Raw genomic sequence first — 19,033 nt, 5'->3', positions numbered from 1 at the left:
TTTAAGTTCTGAAAAAACTAAACATCATAAAATTTTATTTGTAAATTAAATTGTCTTAAAAGGATGAATCATCTTGATATTTATATCTGAAATATCACAAATTATCCAAACTACTTGATATTTAATCTGAGAAATTCAAACTGTCCAATATTTTTCTAAAATTTTTAAATCATCCAAAATATTTATCTTAATTAACATAAATTATTCAAACAAATCGTATAGAACCAGAGCGGAATTGAACCTGAAATTTTCTCAGGTATTAATCGGTTTTCAACATTATTATCTGAATCGAAAACAAAAAAGTTTTTATAATAATGCGACGCTAGTGTTTACTGTTTAGCACGTTTTTATTACAAAAGTCTTCTTGTAGATCAGATCTCGACCGTCATTTATATAAACTGCGACATAATAGAGAGAGAGAGAGAGCGAGAGAGAGCACTGGAGCATCATCCCAGGGAGAAAATGGAGGAAGCAAAGGGACCAGTGAAGCACGTTCTGCTTGCCAAGTTCAAAGATGACGTAACCACAGAGAAGATCGATGAACTTATCAAAGGCTACGCGAATCTCGTCAATCTCATCGAACCTATGAAAGCTTTCCACTGGTAATTAAATCTCTTCTCTTGCATTTCTGCTGATTTTGTATCTGATTGTTATTGGGATTACTGTCATGAGCGCACGATTTATCCCAAAACCTAGATCTGAATTGCATCTCTACGGTTATATAATTTGCTTAATTTGATCATCTAACCAAGTATGCTTTTGGATAAGGTTAATAGCAAAGAAATAAAACCAAACTGATTGAATCTTGTTAGAATATGCTTCTCTTGTCTTTACTGATTTTTTATTAGTTCTGTCTTAAACTTAAATTCATGTAATAAAAAATAATAATTTTGTAGGGGAAAAGATGTGAGCATAGAAAATCTGCATCAAGGTTTCACACACATCTTTGAATCCACTTTTGATAGCAAAGAAGCTGTAGCTGAGTACGTTGCTCATCCTATTCACGTTGAGTTCGCCAACATGTTCCTAGGCAGCTTGGATAAAGTGCTGGTCATAGACTACAAGCCTACCTCTGTTTAAATTCATCATCTTGTGATCTTTCTTTGCAATAAAGTATGTTCCCTTTTGATGTAACGGCCTGCGTTATTTCTGTCAATCTCTTTCTTTTTTTTTGTTGTATCAGACCAAGTGTGTAAACGATGGTGAGGGTTTGCTTGTTTTCTTTTTTATGATTTTGAGTACTTTTGTGTCTCTTAATATCTTGTATTATATCCATAATTAATGGTGATATGGTGAGCTATGTAAAAATAAATAGGGAAGAAACTATAGGTTAATTATTGACTGTGTATATGTAACATACATGTATAACGAATTTTTTTTTAAAAACGCTGCGTTCTGAGTAAGGCGATTATTTTGGCGATTTCGAATACGACTGTGAAGAGAGTTACGGTGATGGATTCGGAGTCGGCGCCGCCGCCGGATTTATCGGAGCATCCAAAGGGGGATAAGGTGACTAAGGAGATGGGGGTGTAAGATCGGATTGAAAGGAACCAAGATCGTGGTGATTTGAAGAAGGTAGATCTGAGCTGGGTATCGGTGGCTCAAGATAAGAAAAGGTTGACGAAATATGAAGTTGAGGTTTCGAATGAAGATGGGAAGCATAGGGTTGAGATTCCAGATGAGATACTTGCGAGTCCAACACCATTGTGGAAGACTTTGTGATTGGAAAATTTCTGGATCGCGCTCCTCATGTCGGGAAAGTTCATATGGTGTTAAATAAGATATGGCGATATGGTGATGAAGCTGCAAAGGTGGAGGTGTATGAGGTTAATGACATGGCGATGAGATTCAAAGTTCCAAATCCGAAGGCAAGAGAAAAGATTCTTAGAAGAGGTATGTGGAATATAATAGGAGTGCCGATGATTGTCTCAGAGTGGACTCCAACAATTGAGGAAGAGAAAAAGGAAGATGAAGCAATTCCAATGTGGGTATATTTGGAGAAAGTTCCACTCCACATGTTCTCTTGGGAGGCGCTTAGTTTCATCACCAGCACAGTGGGATTCCCAGTGAAGTTACATTCAGAGACTATATCTTGTTCGAATCTAGAAGTGGCTAAAGTATTTGTGAAGGTTGATGTTTCTAAGGTCCTTCCAAAAGAAATCACTTTCACAAAGGAGGGTAAGGAGTTTATAGTGAAGTTCTATTATCCATGGCTGCCATCTAGATGCAGTTCATGTGACAAATGGGGTCATGTAGAGAAAGTATGTGGAACAAAGGGTAAGGGGAATAAACAAACCTCGAATAACAAGAGTACGAGTGTCAAAGAGGTGGAGGTAGAAATTGTGGGGATAGAGGAGACAGAGAAGAGAAGTAGTGATCAGAAAGAGAGTAATCAAATACAGGAAAAGGAGGGTAGATATTTGGGTCAGGAGATTAAGGAATGGTCGTTGGTTTCACCGACTAAGACTAGAAGGTCTCAAATGCCGATACTGCAGAAGAATATGGAGGAGATTCAGATATCTGCTTCCAAATATTCTGTGCTTGATGTGGAAGAAGTGGAGGAAGGTGAAATGTCAGCGGGAGAACAGAATGCTATGGAGGCAGAGGAAAATGAAATGAGTGATCAGTCAGGAAGGTCAAAGGATGATCTGTTAGAAGATAGTATTCTGGATCAGCAGGAGAAGGTAAAGAACATAGCAGGGGAGAAGAAGGGGTTGAGAGGAGGTCAGAAGGCTAAGACTCAGGATGTAAATCCTATGAGTAAAAGCTCTTCTCGCCGTAAACACTAGCATGTCAAGCTTCTTTTGGAATGTGCGCGGATTCAACAAAACTTTGAAACATTCCATTGTAAAAGAGTGGGTAAACAATAATGAGATGAAGTTTGGATGTATAATTGAAACAAGGGTGAAAGAAAGGAAGTCTACGGAGGTGTTAAACTCGGTGTTTAGTAGCTGGTCTTCGATGACTAATTATGAGCACAGTCAAGGTGGAAGGATTTGGTTAGTTTGAAGCGAATCTGTTAGAATGTCTCCGGTTTATAAGACAGATCAGATGATCACCTGTTCTGTTGGATTGAAAGAGGAGGATGAGTTCTTTTGCACGTTTGTATATGCGAATAATCTGGTAGAAAATAGAAAGGAGCTATGGGAAGATTTATGTCACCATAAAAATTCTATGCTGTTTCACAACAAGGCATGGATTGTTATTGGTGACTTTAACGAGATACTTGAAGCGGAGGGAAGTTCAGGGTTTGAAGACTTGGGAAGAATTCCGAGAGGTATGAGGGATTTTCGGAGGATAGTTCTGCATTGCAACCTTACAGACATGGGCTATCAGGGACCTAAGTTCACATGGTGTAATAAAAGGGATGAAGGTATTATTTGCAATAAGCTGGATAGAGTACTCATAAATGATGTGGCGTTACATATCTCTAATGCATTCTCTGTATTAGAAGCTGGTGGTTGTTCCGATCATCTTCGCTGTAAGGTTCAAGTACTTCCTCCGAGAGAAAAATTAAAGAAGCCGTTCAAGTATGTAAATGTTATTGGAGGTTTACCAGAGTTTCTACCGATGGTAAAAGAGTATTGGGATTCTACTCCGAAGCTATATCAATTTACATCTGCTATGTTCAGATTCTCAAAGAAACATTTGCTATGTTCAGATTCTCAAAGAAACTGAAGAATCTGAAGCCGCTTATAAGAGAACTTGGAAGAAATAAGATGGGAAATCTACCAAAGAGAGTTGTAGAGGCCTATAAAGAATTATGTGAGAAGCAGGAAAGAACATTATCAAACCCTAGTGAAGTGGCGGTTCAGGAAGAGGCAGAAGCATATGCGAAATGGTTACACATTGCGAGTCTAGAGGAGGGTTATCTTAAGCAAAAGGCGAAACTCCACTGGTTAGATGTGGGTGATCAAAACAACAAAACGTTCTATAACGCAATCAAAACCCGCCATGCTCAAAATGCTCCGAATGGGGTCACGGTCAAAACACAGTTGGAGATAAAGAATGAAGCGGAGAGATTCTTTTCTGAGTTTTAAAACCAGTCCCCTGATACTTATGTAAGCACAACGGAGGAAGAGTTAAGAAATTTGATTGATTTCAGATGTACTTCTGAGGAGTGCAGGTTGTTGGAAGCAGAAGTAACAATGGAGGAGATCCGAGAAGTGCTTTTTGCTATGCCTTCAAACAAGTCTCCGGGTCCAAATGGCTTCCCCTGTGAATTCTTCAAAACTACCTGGTCTGTAATAGCAGAGGACTTCACTGCAGCAGTTCAATCAGTGTTCAAGTATGGTTTCCTCCCCAAAGGTGTAAACTCTACAATTCTGGCATTGATTCCAAAGAAAGTGGACTCTATGGAGATGAGAGATTACCGCCCCATAGCTTGCTGCAATGTTCTTTATAAAGTGGTATCGAAATTATTGGCGAATAGATTGAAGTTGATCTTGCCGCGCATAGTAACTGAGAATCAGTCTGCTTTTATTAAGGGGAGACTGTTGATGGAGAACGTGTTGCTTGCGTCGGAGTTAGTCAAAGACTATCATAAGGAGGACATATCACCAAGATGCTTGATGAAAATTGATATCTCCAAAGCATTTGATTAAGTTCAATGGAGGTTTGTATTGGAGAGTTTAGTGGCATTAGGAGTTCCTGAGAAATTTATCCACTGGATAAGATTGTGTATTACAACTCCATCTTTCTCAGTGCAAGTTAATGGTGAGATGGCGGAGTATTTTCAGAGTAAGAGAGGTTTGCGACAAGGATGCTCACTCTCTCCTTATTTGTTTGTACTTTGTATGAATATCCTCTCCCACAAGATTGATAGAGCTGCTAAAGAAAGGAAATTTACATTTCACCCAAGATGTAAATCGTTAGCTCTTAGCCATCTCTGCTTTGCAGATGATTTGATGGTGATTGTGGAAGGTACTAAGGAGTCAATTGAAGGAGCATTGTCTGTGTTTGATGAGTTTGCTGCTTGGTCGGGATTCAGTATAAGCATCGAGAAATCAACAGTATATATGGCGGGAGTTTCTAGTGCTGAAAGAAGTAGAATACTGGTGATTTTTTCCTTTGCTGAAGGGACCCTTCCTGTTCGATATTTAGGCTTGCCTCTGATGACTCAGGTAATGAGAAGGCAAGACTATATTCCGTTGGTTGAAAGGGTTAGAAACAAGATCAACACTTGGACGTGTCGGTTTTTATCATATGCAGGAAGACTTCAATTAATAAAACCAGTCTTGATGAGTATTGTGAACTTTTGGTCGGCAGTATTTAGACTCCCAAGTAAGTGCTTGAAGGAAGTGGAGCAACTCTGTTCTGCTTTTCTTTGGACTGGTCCAAGTCTCAAAACAACATGAGCAAAAGTAGCATGGAAAGATGTCTGTTGTCTAAAAAATGAAGGTGGTTTGGGGATAAGAGAGCTGAAGGATGTAAATCTGGTCTATGGGTTGAAGTTAATATGGAGGATGGTCTCGGGAAAATCTCTATGGGAGAGATGGATAAAAGAGAATTTATTAAAGGGGAAAAGGTTTTGGCAAGTGAAAGTCAAAACTCAAATGGGCTCTTGGATGTGGAGGAAGATGTTGAAAATGAGAGAGGTGGCTAAGACGTTTTATAGAAAGGAAGTGGGGAATGGTTGACACATATCATACTGGTATGATAACTGGTCTACTAAAGGAGTATTGTTTGATATATTAGGAGATAGAGGGATCATCGATATGGGGATAAAACGTGAAGCCACGGTAGAGAAAGCAATGTTTAGTGCAAGACGAAGAAGAAGGCACCGTACACTGGAGCTTAATGAGATAGAAGAAGAGTTATTGGCAGTAAAGGAGAAAATGAGAAGTAATGCTGAGGATGTTGCATTATGGAAGAGGAAAGCAGATTTTAAACCGACATTCTCAACCCAGGAAACGTGGATGCTTATACGAGATACTAAGTCTACCTGTAACTGGGCAAAAGGTATTTGGTTCTCCCAAGCCTCTCCAAAATTTTCTTTCATAACCTGGCTTGCTAAATTAGATAGACTATCTACTATGGATAGAGTATCTAGGTGGTCTCAGGATATTGATGAGACTTGTGTGCTGTGTAAGAATGCTGTCGAAACACGGAATCATTTGTTCTATGAGTGCTCATATTCTGGTCAGGTCTGGGAATATCTTGTAAGAGGGATTCTGAGAAGTGAATTTACAAATATTTGGTCTGAGATTGTGGAATTGATCTCGACTGGAAGGCGGGAGAAGAACAGTTTATTCTGTATCAGATATGCGTTTCAGGCGAGTGTACATGCATTGTGGAGAGAAAGAAATAAGATTAGGCATGGAGACAAGCCACTTCCGTTGCCGTGTCTGAAGAAGTTCGTTGATAAAGAAGTAAGAAATAAACTCAGTCTATTGAGAACTAAATGTGGGAAAGAGAGGGAAGGAGTTCTCCAATTTTGGTTTACTACAACAGTATAAATAGCTACAAAAATTATGTCTAGTTACAAAGTTGTATTGAGTATATTCTAAGCTAAGGCAATTCTAGTTGTAACAAGGCTTTTTTTGAATCAATTTAACATTCATTCAAAAAAAAAAAAAAAACATACATGTATAACTGTTTCATGTAGCCCCTTTTTTTTTTATCACATCATCGTCTTGGAGATGACAAGAACGATGCTACAAATATTCTGAAAATCACCACCGTCCTTCACAACCGACGGATCACCTTTGACTTTTCAACATTTCATCTTGACAGTATGTAGATGATTTCATAGCGTCTGAAACATTGATGTTCTGCCCTCGGATATCTCCTGACGCTAGGCTCTTCTTAGCTTCACCGAGATATCTGATTGTACTCCTGTAATTCTGCACGCACAAGACGTATCCACTCCTCGAAGGGCGTTTAGGTTCTTTTTCGGCAAAAGGTGTAATCTTGTTCATAGCTCCTGATGCGCTTGTTTGTGCAGAGTCTAATGTGATCGTTGCAAGCGTTTTGATATCAGCACCTGATGTCTTTGGGTTTGATTTCATGTAGTTTGTGCAGAAGGATGGGTTTTTTGCTTTCCCGCAAATTGCTTTTATGTCTGCAGGTTTTGCGTTTAAGGAACCAGTCATTACAAAAAAGATCAGACAAGACAGTACAAGTACGTACTTGTTCATCATATTTGTTGCCATCTTTGGTTTTTTTTTGGTAAAGTATTTATAGATGCTTGCGATTGATTGCATCCACTAGAATTATGAATTAAAGTTCTTGGACAGGATTGTTACTGTTTATGATTCTTGGTTAGACCACAAGTTCTAATAAAAGATAGAGAAATAACTTTGCTATTCTTTAGAAATAAGGCCGAGATTATAGGTTATCTGATTAGTAGTTTGACTATTAATATAAGTTATATAAGACATTATAATGTGACTATGCGTGTGTATGCATCCATTGGCTTTTAGGTCATTAGACCAGAGTCAATGACATTTAATAGATTTTTGCCATAGAATCAAAACGTCAAAAGGTCTGGAGAAAACCTTATTCAATGTTACACATTTTTTCAAACATCAAATTGCGTGGATACACGTAAACTGGCATTGTCTGGCCTTCATGCACAGCTTCGCTATATAGTTATACTATCAAATGCGTTAAAAGCTATCTTACTTGCTAACAGGTATTCTCCTCAGAGCTCACAAACTCTTTAGCTCCCTCGAGGGCTTTAATGGATCGATAACTCATAACCTGTCGCGCAAGACCCATATGGAATCTGGAGGTTTGGATCAGTGGTGGTTCTCGCTAAGCCTTTTGTCATCTTTAGGTTCTTGTACCCCAGCGAAGTCTTTTGGATGACCTTACCGACTAGACCGTGTAAGTCGAGGGTGAACGTTTTCAGGTCAGAGTTCAGCCAAAGCGATGTAGACGTGTTTGTAAAATTTTGACGGTGTTGAGCAGAGTTGGTACACAGTGTACACTAGTGCCTTTGTTGACTTTGTCAGTCGGAGAAAAAGATTATGACAAAGGAGTGACTAATAGACGAATTAGAATTGAGGAAATATCCAAGTGACTTTGCATTGCTGATGTCGTGCTCTTAGTTCGAAATCAGGTGGAAGCAGTGTTTTACGCCGTATCATTGGTATCAACAAAGCTTGCTCCTAAGCCAGGTCTAAACTCTTCCTAATTAACCTCAAAAAAACTATATGGAAAACATGTTTCTTGTTACGCAAGGAAAAACATTATTTGATGTAGAAGAATAGTTGTGTGTATTCTAATATGTGATGTATATTAGATAATAACAGTATATCACCGAAAGATAAAATAAGAGTTATTCTTGGGTTCACCCCCTAGGGTGAACCTTTAGGTTCACCAACCAATAGAAAATTATCATTTTAAATCTAGTATCTTTTAATTAAGGAAACCAAATAACTTGGCAAATTATATTATTTTTTCAAAATAAAATTTAAAAATAAATAAAAATAATATATAAAAAACGAATTCAAAAAAAAAAAAATGTTGTCAACAAAACACTAAACCCTAAACTCTAATACTAAACCCTAAACTCAAATGGTAAACCCTAAATCCTTGGGTAAACCCTAAATCTTTGGGTAAACCCTAAATCCTTGGGTAAACCCTAAATCTTTGGGTAAACCCTAAATCCTTGGGTAAACCCTAAATCTTTGGGTAAACCCTAAATCCTTGGGTAAACCCTAAATCTTTGGGTAAACCCTAAATCCTTGGGTAAACCCTAAATCTTTGGGTAAACCCTAAATCCTTGGGTAAACCCTAAATCTTTGGGTAAACCCTAAATCCTTGGGTAAACCCTAAATCCTTGGGTAAACCCTAAATCCTTGGGTAAACCCCTAAACCCTTGGAAAAACACTAAACATGTTGTCAACAAAACACTAAACCCTAAACTCTAATCCTAAACCCTAAACCCTTGGGAAAACCTTAAACCCTTGGGTAAACCCTAAACCCTTGGGTAAACCCTAAACCCTTAGGTAAACCCTAAACCCTTGGAAAAACACTAAACATTTGGATAAATTCTAAATTATAAATCTTAAACACTAAACTCTAAATCTTAAAAATAATATTTTTTTTAAATAATCTTTTTTAAGAACTATTGTTATTTTTATTTATTTAATTTTTTATTTTTTTATTTTAAAAGCATAATATAATTTGGCAAGTTATTTTGTTTCCTTAATTAAAAGATACTAGATCTAAAATGACAACTTTCTATTGGTTGGTGAACCTAAAGGTTCACCCTAGGGGGTGAACCCAAGAAAAAGTCATAAAATAATTGTAGATGCTCAAAAGATAAAATGAACAACAAAAGCATTGCATTTACTCTGGTTTTGAGAATCAAAATAGAATTAAAAACTTAAATATGCGTTACAATTTATTACAACCTTTAGGGTTGTCCAAGAAAAAAGAAAAGAAAAAATAGAAAGCTTTGGGACATTCAAAGCAACATCATCAAGAGTAGTTCGATATACTTTAGGCATGGTGTCACTTTCATTTCCTAAACCCTTTTGGGACCTTCAAAGCAACCCTAGGAACTCGTTTGGCTTTGGCTATGGGCGTCACTTTCGTTTCCTTTACGCTTCTTGCAGAGTGACCTCCAGTTCATGCCTGGTAAAGCTCACACACAATTAAAAAGAACTCTAACCTGAAACATAAGATATATATAACTTAAGCAGTCTTTTAAACATGCAGTTTTCGTTACAAGAGAATAATCCTTGTGTGAGATTTAAACATTCCGCTTCAAGCTAAGGAACAGAGAATGAATCTATGAAATGCTGATGTTTAGTTTCTTAGTAACTACTCTTCTTTATATGCATCCAATGCAAATATAAAGTCTTTGAGTACTATCATTAATTAGAACAAAGAAAAGCAAGAAAGAAACTTAGTTAATATATTTGACTAACTTCCTTGTAATTCGTTTCCTTTTGCCTTCGGGCGTACTCTTCTTTAAAATATGAACCGGACTTCGAACGTAGTTCAGAAGATGTGGCCATGATCCCTCTATAATCCCTTCACCATAGACATATCTATGCATCTTCTCTCCGATAATACAAATGCTGGTACACTCTTTATCACTAGCATCCTTTGTTATGATGTTTCTTTCATTCTCTTTCCTTTTTGTTGTATCAGATCATGTGTGTAAACGATCACGAGTATTTGCTTGTTTTCTTTTATGGTTTGAGTACTTTGTGGTCTCTTAATCTCATGTACTTTTTAGTAAATAATGCCAAGAACTAGGTTCTTGACTGTATTTATTAGATTTAACCCCTGTTCGGGAATGCGCTAGGCGCTAATCGGGCGGTCGGGTTGGTCTTAGCGCCTAAAGAGAAAATCGGAGATTAATCAGAAATTATGCGGGGAGGAATTTTTAGATGGTTTACTATGTTATAAAACAGATTAATCTTTAATTGTATATAACATTAATACATTTTCATGTTTAAGATTGTATAAAACACACAAATAGAATATATAAACTTAATATAGTGTAATTTTCATAAAAGGTATGAATATAAATGATATTTATAAAATTTTAGATCAAATAAACAAATAAAAATATTATTTAAAATAAAATAAAAATAAAAATAAAATAAAAAATAATAAAATAATAAAAAATAGATTAGGCGGCCGCCTAGGCGGCTAAGCGGTCATTTAGGCGGTCAAGGCGGAAAAGTTCGGATATCCGATTTTTTAAACCGATTTGGCATAAATCGGGACGGAAGAGTGACGCATAGCGCCTAGACGGCCGATTTTTAGAACAGGGGATTTAACTAGATATTTTATCCGAAAATCCGAACTACCTGATTTTTTTCTGAAACCCCTTAATTATCCAAAATTTCTACCCAAATTAACAGAAATTATAAAAAAAATTTGAAACCAAATTAGAACCTAAATCGAGAACCGAATGAATAATAGAATTTTTAAAATATTCTTAAAATATTAATGTGTTATTTTTTTTAAAAATAAATAAATATTCTAAAAATACCATTTAGAACGAATTATCCAAATATTTTATTTAAAATATTATAAATTATTCTAATTACCCTATATTTTATCCAAAATATCTGAACTAATAAATATTTTCTAAAAACCCCAAATTATTTGAATTTTATGTAAATTAACAGAAATTTCTAAATATAGTTTATATATCTAAAATTATTAATTATAGATATCTTAAAAATACTATTTCTAAACTGAATTATCCTAATATTTTCTAAATGAAATATTTTCTGAAAGCTCTGATCAGTTGGATTTTACCCAAATCAACAAAAGTTATTCAAAAACCAGAACTAAACCAATAATTGAATGGATACCATTTAAGAAAATAGTTTATTACCTAAAAGCATGCAAGTATTAATTGTATTTAGTTTTAGATTAACCAAATATTCTACAGATACTATTTTTTTTATTCTCTTAACATTATTATATAAGTTAACCATCCAAAATCATGAAACTAATCTTTTTTTTAACGCTGGATAATTATGCTATTACAACTATGTGAAATATTACAGACAATTTTACAGCTGACAATATTACAACTATGTGAAATATTATAGACGATTTTACAGCCGACAATTCTACCTCCCGTATGAGGATTCACGCCTGACTGCATCACCTGAGCCGCCCTATGGAATTCATACTTGACGGTACTTCTTGCGGCATGCTGTAGATCTCTTGTAAGCATTAATGAACTCTTGGTCAAACCACTAGACCAAAGGGCTTCCACAGCTACACATGCTATTTATAAATCAAATTAATAGAAAATTTTATTTGAAATATTATAAATTATTCAAATTATCCGATATTTAATTTGAGAAACCCAAGCTGTCTTAATTTTTTTCTAAAACCCTATTTATCCAAAACAAATTGAAACAGAACCGAAACCAAAATTCCAGGTTCTATGAGATTTTATTTGTGCTTTGATATTTTTTTTGATAAATCATACATGAAAAAAGATTCTCTCTCTTCTTCGTTCTCTCACTATCATCTTTTACAGAGAGAGAGATGAGATGAACCTTTTCCTTTCGCCGGTTTGTTTCCGGCGCCTTTCAACTGGTTTCGGGTTCTCCTACCGGTCCCTGCTTCCGGAGACGCGCCTTCTCTTGGTGGTCTGTCGGCTCTGCCTCTGGCGTCCTTGCCTTCTCTTGCGGTGATGGACGTCCGGCTTTTGTCTCCGCGTCATTCTTCGTTGGTGTTGATGGCGGCTTTTCACCGGGGTTCTCCCGGTTTCTTTGATCGGCGCTTCTCTCAGCTTCATCGCTTAACCGTCTCTCCTTTCTCCTCTCCGATCGATCCCTCTTCCCTTGATTAGGATTGATTCATCTTCAAGCTTATTCTCATCTTTAAAGATGTCTGATATTCATGAAGGTAGATCGGAGGCTGTAGACTGGATTAAAGATGATTGATTCCAGTTTTGAAGCGTTGATCCGGTATGCGACTTTGTTCGTTGAAAAGATGGCTCTGTGTGAGCGATTCTTCATCATCGGTTTCCGCTGTCGGCGGATTCCGTCGTATCACCTCGTTTTCTCCGGAGGAAGCAAATTGCGCCTCGGCCTGACGCGTGTCCATTGATCGCCGGTCGATCGAATACGTGGTGGTGTTGCCACCTTGCCTTTCTTCTACGGTTTTTCTCTTTGGGCTTACGGTCCAGAGTCATTTGTAAAGTGTTGGTCTTTTTTGGGCCTTTATGTTTTAAAATTTGTTGGGTTTTGTCTTTTTAGGGCTTTGACCATTTAATAAATTCCGGTTGAAAAAAAAAATATATATCTTTTTTGATACGGAAGGTAATAATGCGACGCACGTGTTTAGCACGTTTTATTTATAAAGTCTTATGTAGATCAGATCTTGACCGTCCATTTATATAAACTGCAACATACAGATAGATTAGAGAGAGAGAGAAAAAGAGAGCACTGAGGATCGCAGGGAGAAAATGGAGGAAGCAAAGGGACCAGTGAAGCACGTTCTGCTTGCTAAGTTCAAAGACGACGTAACCCAAGAAAAGATCGACGAACTTATCAAAGGTTACGCGAATCTCGTCAATCTCATTGAACCTATGAAAGCTTTCCAATGGTAACTTCTCTGCTTCTGTTTTGATTGTTATTGGTGTACTGTAGATCTAAATTGAATCTTTAGGGATTAATTTTATCATCTATCAATAATATGATTTTAGATAACGTTAAAACCAAACTGAATGAGTCTTGTCTTTACTGATTTTCATTGGTTCTGCCCTTTTTTTTTTGTTTGGGCAACTCATTGGTTTTGTCCTAAAAATTAAATTCATGTAATAAAAATAAAAATAATATTGTAGGGGAAAAGATGTGAGCATAGAGAATCTGCATCAAGGTTTCACACATATCTTTGAATCCACATTTGAGAGCAAAGAAGCTGTAGCTGAGTACGTTGCTCATCCTATTCACGTTGAGTTCGCCAACATGTTCCTAGGCAGCTTGGATAAAGTGTTGGTTATAGACTACAAGCCTACCTCTGTTTAGATTCATCATCTTGTGATCTATTTTTTTTTTTAAATAAAGTATGTTCCTTTTGAGGAATCATGGCCTTTTGTTTGCTTGTGTTGTTATAATGTTTCTGCCGATCTCTTTCTTTTTTGTTGTATCAGACAATGTGTGTTTTCTTTTATGGTTTGAGTACTTGTGGTTTCTTAATTTCTTATATTTTTAATCAATAATGCTAATAGAACAGCAAATAGGGAAGAAAATAGGTTCTTGATTGTGTCTATGTAATATACATGTATAACTGTTTGATGTAATCGCAAGCCCTTTCTTTAATCACATCATGTTGGAGATGACAAGAATAATGCCACAAACATTCTGAAAATCACCCGTGTCCTTCACAATTGAAGGATCAGCTTTGACGTTCGACAAGCCATCTTGACATGTTGTATAACCTTCCATAGCTGCTGAGACCTTGATGTTCAGCCCTGGACCATCTCCTGACGTTAGGCTCGTATTAGCTTCATCGAGACTGCTGATTGTATTCTTGTACTGCTCCACGCACGAGGTGTATCCTTTCTTCAAAGCAGGGTTAGTTTCTTTCGTGGCAAGAGACTGAATCTTCGTCAAAGCTATTGATGCGCTTGTTTGTGCAGAGCCGAGGGTAATCGTTGCAAGCGTTTTAATATCAGCACCTGAAATCTTTGGGTTTGATTTCATGTAGTTTGTGCAGAAGGATGGGTTTTTTGCTTTACCGCAGATTGCTTTTATGTCTGCAGGTTTTGCGTTTGAGGAACCAATCATTACAAAAAACATCAAACAAGATACAAGAACGTTGTTCACCATGTATGTTGTTGCCATCTTTGGTTCTTTTTGGTAAAGTTATTGTCCCTGAGGTTAAATATTTATAGACGCTTGCGATTGATTGCTTCCACTAGAACTATTAATACAATTTCTTGGACAGGATTGTTGTTGTATCTGATTCTTAGTTAAACCACAAGTTCTAAGGAATGATAGAGAAAAAGTTTGCTGTTTTTAGAAATAATGTTGAGATAAGCTATCTGACCACAAGTTCTAATATAAGACATTGCAATTTGACTATGAGTGTATGCATGGCTTTTAGGTTATAACACCAGAGTCAATGACATTTAACAGTTTATTCCATTAAATATATAGAATCAAAACGAGGAGATAAAATCGAAAACATGTTTCTTGTAACGCAAGAAAGGCCATTTTCTTGGATATAAAAGCCATACGTATGGACAAACAAATAAGTGTTGAGTGCATAATGGTTAATTGTCAAGAATATTTCTAGAGTAGTCCATTAAAGTACGTATATACGAGACTAGAATTAATGAAGTTTTGAGTTCGTGTTAATACCGTAAACAACCGCAAAGACCATTACTTGTCGAAGCTTTACAGTTAAGCCACAAAGTTGTGGTGTTGATGGAGCGTTTTACTAAGCAATTCTATTGTCTCAACTAGAAAAAAATCTTCCCTTGGTCCTTGAAGAAGGTTCAACTACAGTTAGTGTGTGTTTCATTCGCATTTATCTGATGTATATTCGATACTGATAGTAATCACCGATAAATACAATCAATACAGATCCTCAATGAAATACAAAGCCATTGCATTCACTCTGATTTTAAGAGTCAAAATAAGATAATAAACTTCAATATGCGTTCAATTTATTACAACCTTTAGGATTGTCCAAAAAAAAGAGAAGAAAAGATAGAAATATTTGGGATATTCAAAGCAACAGCAGGAGTACTTCGATATGCTTTAGGTATGGGTTCACTCTCGTTTCCTAAACTCTTTTGGGACATTCAAAATAACCCTAAAAACTCGTTTAGCTTTGTCTATTGGTGTCACTTTCGTTTCCTCAACGCTTCTTGCCGAACTGCCCTCCGGTTCATAACTGTTAATTAAAAGCTCACACACAGTTAAAGAGAACCCATACCCGAAACATAATAATATATATATACCTTAAGCAGTGTTTTAAACATGCAGATTTTTCTTAAAAGAGAACAATCTTTGTGTGAGATTTAAGCATTCCGTTTTAAGAACAAAGTATATGAATCTATGAAGCTAAGATGCTGATATTTAATTAGTTTCTCAATAACTACTCTTCTCTATATGCATCCAATGCAATTACAAAGTATTTGAGTAAGATCATTAGAACAAAGAAAAACAAAAATGGAACTTAGTTAATATAATTGACTAACCTTCTTGTAGTTCGTTTCCTTTTGCTTTTGCGCGTACCCTTCCTTAAAATTTGAACCGGGTTTGGAACGTAATTCATGAGATGAGGCCATGATCCATCCATAGCCCCTTCATCATAAACAAGACTTTGTATATTCTTTCCAATAATTGAAATGCTGGTGCACTCTTCTTCACCATCATCATCAGGATCATCCTCATGATCAGGATCATCCTCATTATCAGGATCATCCTCATCATCAGGATCATCCTCATCATCAGGATCATCCTTGCCTGTACTACAACACACTGCCACTTTATGCTCCTCGTCAACCACGAAACTAACAACATTTAACAACACTACGTCCACTACCAAGAACTCGCTCCACGACACCTTTTTGGTGTCAATTGTATTGCTTATCCATATCTTCATCTCTGATGAATACACATGAAGATATTGATGTAACACCGAGAGTTGTTCGTCTCTAACAACTGACAGAACAGCTGTATCGTCATACTTATAATTAATGGAATCTTCAGTACCAACACTCTCATACGGAAGAGGGAGAAGCCCAAATCTCTCTCTAGTGAAATCAAAACTGAGTATGAACTGGTCTTCATTCTTTTTAGCAACCCAGTAAGTGTTTCCTTTCACAGAGACGCCACGAGCAGATATTTCCCAATCGTGCTCATCAACATCTAAAACCCTCCATGAGTCAGACATGAAGTCATACAGTTCAAACTCAGAAACCGTACGCATCAGTTGCTTGTCGAAATAACGACAATACCTCAAGATCTTGTAGCTATTAACACAAGAAGACTTGCTGCCTTTGTATCCAAGAGCATATTCGAAACAGCCATGTCTTGTTCTAGGTTCGACATACCTAGTTTCACGGTTACTAGGGTTGCAAACCACGAGCATTTGTTTTCCCACCATAGTGCATAGCACTAACCCCTTGCAGTAGAAAATATCATGTATTTGTAAATCATTTGAATCTTGTAAAGATCCAAGTTTACCTCCGAACTCCATCACCGGATCAACGTTGTTATGGACTCCCTGGAGGTTGATGGTTGTTGAAAAAACATTAGTATTCAACAATAAGATGAACTCTCTTCCTGTTCGAGCCAAGTGTTTCTTGGAGAGTAGATCTTGGCGTACAGCGTACCATCTCTTGCAAGTAGTTTGCCATTGTGGTCGAGACTCTTTCGGAACACGGGCGAGTATCTTCTTTTCCTGATCAAATGGAAGGTCGGTTATCATCACCATCTTCTTCTAGTAGTGATTTCTGACCTAATATCTCTCCAGGCAGAAAGTATATAGGAGAAAGGATATAAACTAGGTGAACTTTTGTTTTGTTTTTTTGTTTGAACACCAAAACAAGGGTAACTAAAAGCTGTTTTTCATTGGGCTTCTATTGTATCTTAGTCGTATGATAATTGTTAAAGGTATTTTAGGGAAATGCATATTTTGTGGAAATTTCAAATCTAAATTATATCTTTCTTTTGGAGAAAAGATATCTATCTTAAAATATAAATTTATGGGAGACTAATGTCAAAAGAAATATGCTGAATAAAGTAAGGAATGATTATTTGTGAAACAGTGAATTCTATTATTTGTGAAACAGTGAATTCTTCTCATCAATTTATTTAGGCATATTTAGAAAAGGAAAGAAATATTTTTTTTATACAAATGGTTTATTGATAAAAGAATATTTTTTAAAAATTATTTGTTTCTTTTAAAATGTTTTTTTTTTCATTCAACAAAAAGATGAGAATGGGAGGCGAGATAAGTTTAACGGTTGATATTTTCGATGTAGGCGGGGATGGGACTGAATGAACCGTTGGTAACACAAGGGGATTCAACTAGGTTTCTTTTCATGATATCATATCCGAACCCGATCTGTAAAACCCGAACCAAAATCCGAACCGAAGTATCAAAATACCCGAACGAGTATTAAATTAGTAGAGATTGGATATCCGAACCCGAACATATAATATCCAAACCTGAATGAATATTCTAAAATATCCAAACATATGAATACTTGACCCTATATTTCTAGTTTACTTCTCTAATTTTATTTAAAATATTTATACTGGTTCAACACATGGCTCAAAATCAAATAATATACATATAATTATGGACAAAATCATTTGTTACTCACTTAAAATACATATTAAGGTCTTGTTTCTTACATTAACAAAAGTTGCATCCAAATTTATAAACATACTAGCATTGAAAATAATGGTTTCAAACCGATGATGATGATGGTTTCTCACATAAGTAGGGATGAATAAAATACCAGAATCCGAAGAAGAAAACCGAATCCAAACCAAAAAATAGTACCAAACCCAAATTGAAATTAGTTTAATATGTGAACAACTAATATCACTGAAAACACCAAAAACTCGAATTACCTAATCATTCTTCATCAAAATATCCAAAAAACCAATTTTATGTTAATTTTTGGTAGTTTGACATACATTATTCAAATTTATATATTATTTTATTTATTGATTTTTGGAATTAAAAAATATATTTGGATTAAAAAAAATAAATAATTTAAATGGGTTATCCGAACCCAAAACCCGAAACAAACATGGAAAGATCAAAACCGAACCCGTACCAAAATTTTAAAATATCCAAATAGGTCTTAATCTCTAACCCCAAAAACCCAAAACCTCAGTAGATTCGAACCGAATCCGAACGGATACTTGAACGCCCACCCATTCACATAATCGTTAACAATGACTGCATTTTGATTTTTGACAAATCTCTAATCACTACAAGAAAACAGGGGGATTCTGATGGCCGAAATCGTCAGAAATTCGTCGGCATAGACCGATTCCGACGAATTTCTGACGAACCAATTCGTTGGTATCATTTTGTCGGAAAAAAAGTATTCGTCAGAATTTCGTCAGACCTTCCGACAATTTTCTGACGAATACCGAGAAACGTCATTCTGACGAACTTCCGAAGATATTCCGATGCGGACACACGAGACCAGAGTTCATCGGAAATACTATATACCGACACATTCCTCGGACTATACCGACGAACGGAGTCCTCGAAAAATACCGACGGACTATGGTTCGTCGGAAGATACCGACGGACAATGATTCGTCGGAATTTTTCGAGGAACCTGCTCCGTCGGTATTTTCCGACGAACCATAGTCCGTCGGTATAGTCCGACGCCCTCAATTCTTCGGAATATATCAATTTTAAATACGAATTAATTTTGCATTTTTATATTTTTTTTATATTAAAAATTAATTAATTAATAAATAAAATCTGAAATTTAAAACTAATAATATTATAGAATTTAAATTCATACAAACCGAAATAGAAAAAAAACATTCAGAAAGTTTAAAATTCATACAAACCGAAATAGAAAAAAAAAAAACATTTG

The 19,033-nt window shown here is 36.1% G+C and overlaps 7 protein-coding genes across 7 annotated transcripts; 4 read left to right on the top strand and 3 right to left on the bottom strand.

Moving 5' to 3' along the window:
* The first annotated feature begins 352 nt into the window (after positions 1 to 352).
* Positions 353 to 1,288, top strand: LOC106316079 (probable protein Pop3). The gene is made up of 2 exons (XM_013753947.1): positions 353 to 602; positions 897 to 1,288. The coding sequence occupies exons 1-2, from the start codon at positions 463 to 465 to the stop codon at positions 1,078 to 1,080; spliced, it is 324 nt and encodes a 107-aa protein (XP_013609401.1). The 5' UTR covers positions 353 to 462; the 3' UTR covers positions 1,081 to 1,288.
* Positions 1,289 to 1,491: 203 nt separating this feature from the next.
* On the top strand, positions 1,492 to 4,132 carry LOC106316052. The gene is made up of 2 exons (XM_013753919.1): positions 1,492 to 3,573; positions 3,662 to 4,132. The coding sequence occupies exon 1, from the start codon at positions 1,767 to 1,769 to the stop codon at positions 2,787 to 2,789; it is 1,023 nt and encodes a 340-aa protein (XP_013609373.1). The 5' UTR covers positions 1,492 to 1,766; the 3' UTR covers positions 2,790 to 3,573; positions 3,662 to 4,132.
* Positions 4,133 to 4,721: 589 nt separating this feature from the next.
* On the top strand, positions 4,722 to 6,184 carry LOC106338716. Its single transcript, XM_013777630.1, has 4 exons — positions 4,722 to 5,134; positions 5,401 to 5,597; positions 5,698 to 5,961; positions 6,147 to 6,184. Exons 1-4 carry the CDS (start codon positions 4,722 to 4,724, stop codon positions 6,182 to 6,184), a joined length of 912 nt encoding a protein of 303 aa, XP_013633084.1.
* Positions 6,185 to 6,610: 426 nt separating this feature from the next.
* LOC106316071 (pectinesterase inhibitor 2-like) lies at positions 6,611 to 7,154 on the bottom strand. Its single transcript, XM_013753936.1, has one exon. The coding sequence runs from the start codon at positions 7,152 to 7,154 to the stop codon at positions 6,702 to 6,704; it is 453 nt and encodes a 150-aa protein (XP_013609390.1). The 3' UTR covers positions 6,611 to 6,701.
* A 5,690-nt stretch (positions 7,155 to 12,844) lies between these two features.
* On the top strand, positions 12,845 to 13,647 carry LOC106316088 (probable protein Pop3). Its single transcript, XM_013753956.1, has 2 exons — positions 12,845 to 13,047; positions 13,286 to 13,647. The coding sequence occupies exons 1-2, from the start codon at positions 12,908 to 12,910 to the stop codon at positions 13,467 to 13,469; spliced, it is 324 nt and encodes a 107-aa protein (XP_013609410.1). The 5' UTR covers positions 12,845 to 12,907; the 3' UTR covers positions 13,470 to 13,647.
* An 86-nt stretch (positions 13,648 to 13,733) lies between these two features.
* Positions 13,734 to 14,288, bottom strand: LOC106316063 (pectinesterase inhibitor 2-like). The gene has a single exon (XM_013753928.1). It carries the CDS (start codon positions 14,286 to 14,288, stop codon positions 13,764 to 13,766), a length of 525 nt encoding a protein of 174 aa, XP_013609382.1. The 3' UTR covers positions 13,734 to 13,763.
* An 888-nt stretch (positions 14,289 to 15,176) lies between these two features.
* LOC106302093 (F-box/kelch-repeat protein At3g17530-like) lies at positions 15,177 to 16,966 on the bottom strand. The gene is made up of 2 exons (XM_013738612.1): positions 15,653 to 16,966; positions 15,177 to 15,345 (listed from the first exon to the last, which is right to left on the bottom strand). Exons 1-2 carry the CDS (start codon positions 16,891 to 16,893, stop codon positions 15,222 to 15,224), a joined length of 1,365 nt encoding a protein of 454 aa, XP_013594066.1. The 5' UTR covers positions 16,894 to 16,966; the 3' UTR covers positions 15,177 to 15,221.
* Positions 16,967 to 19,033: the final 2,067 nt, after the last annotated feature.

This window comes from Brassica oleracea, chromosome C1 (assembly GCF_000695525.1).
Source record: "Brassica oleracea var. oleracea cultivar TO1000 chromosome C1, BOL, whole genome shotgun sequence".
NCBI classification, from domain to species: Eukaryota; Viridiplantae; Streptophyta; class Magnoliopsida; order Brassicales; family Brassicaceae; genus Brassica; species Brassica oleracea.
The sequence above is the reverse complement of the archived record's forward strand: the minus strand, read 5'-3'. Positions and strand labels throughout refer to the sequence as shown.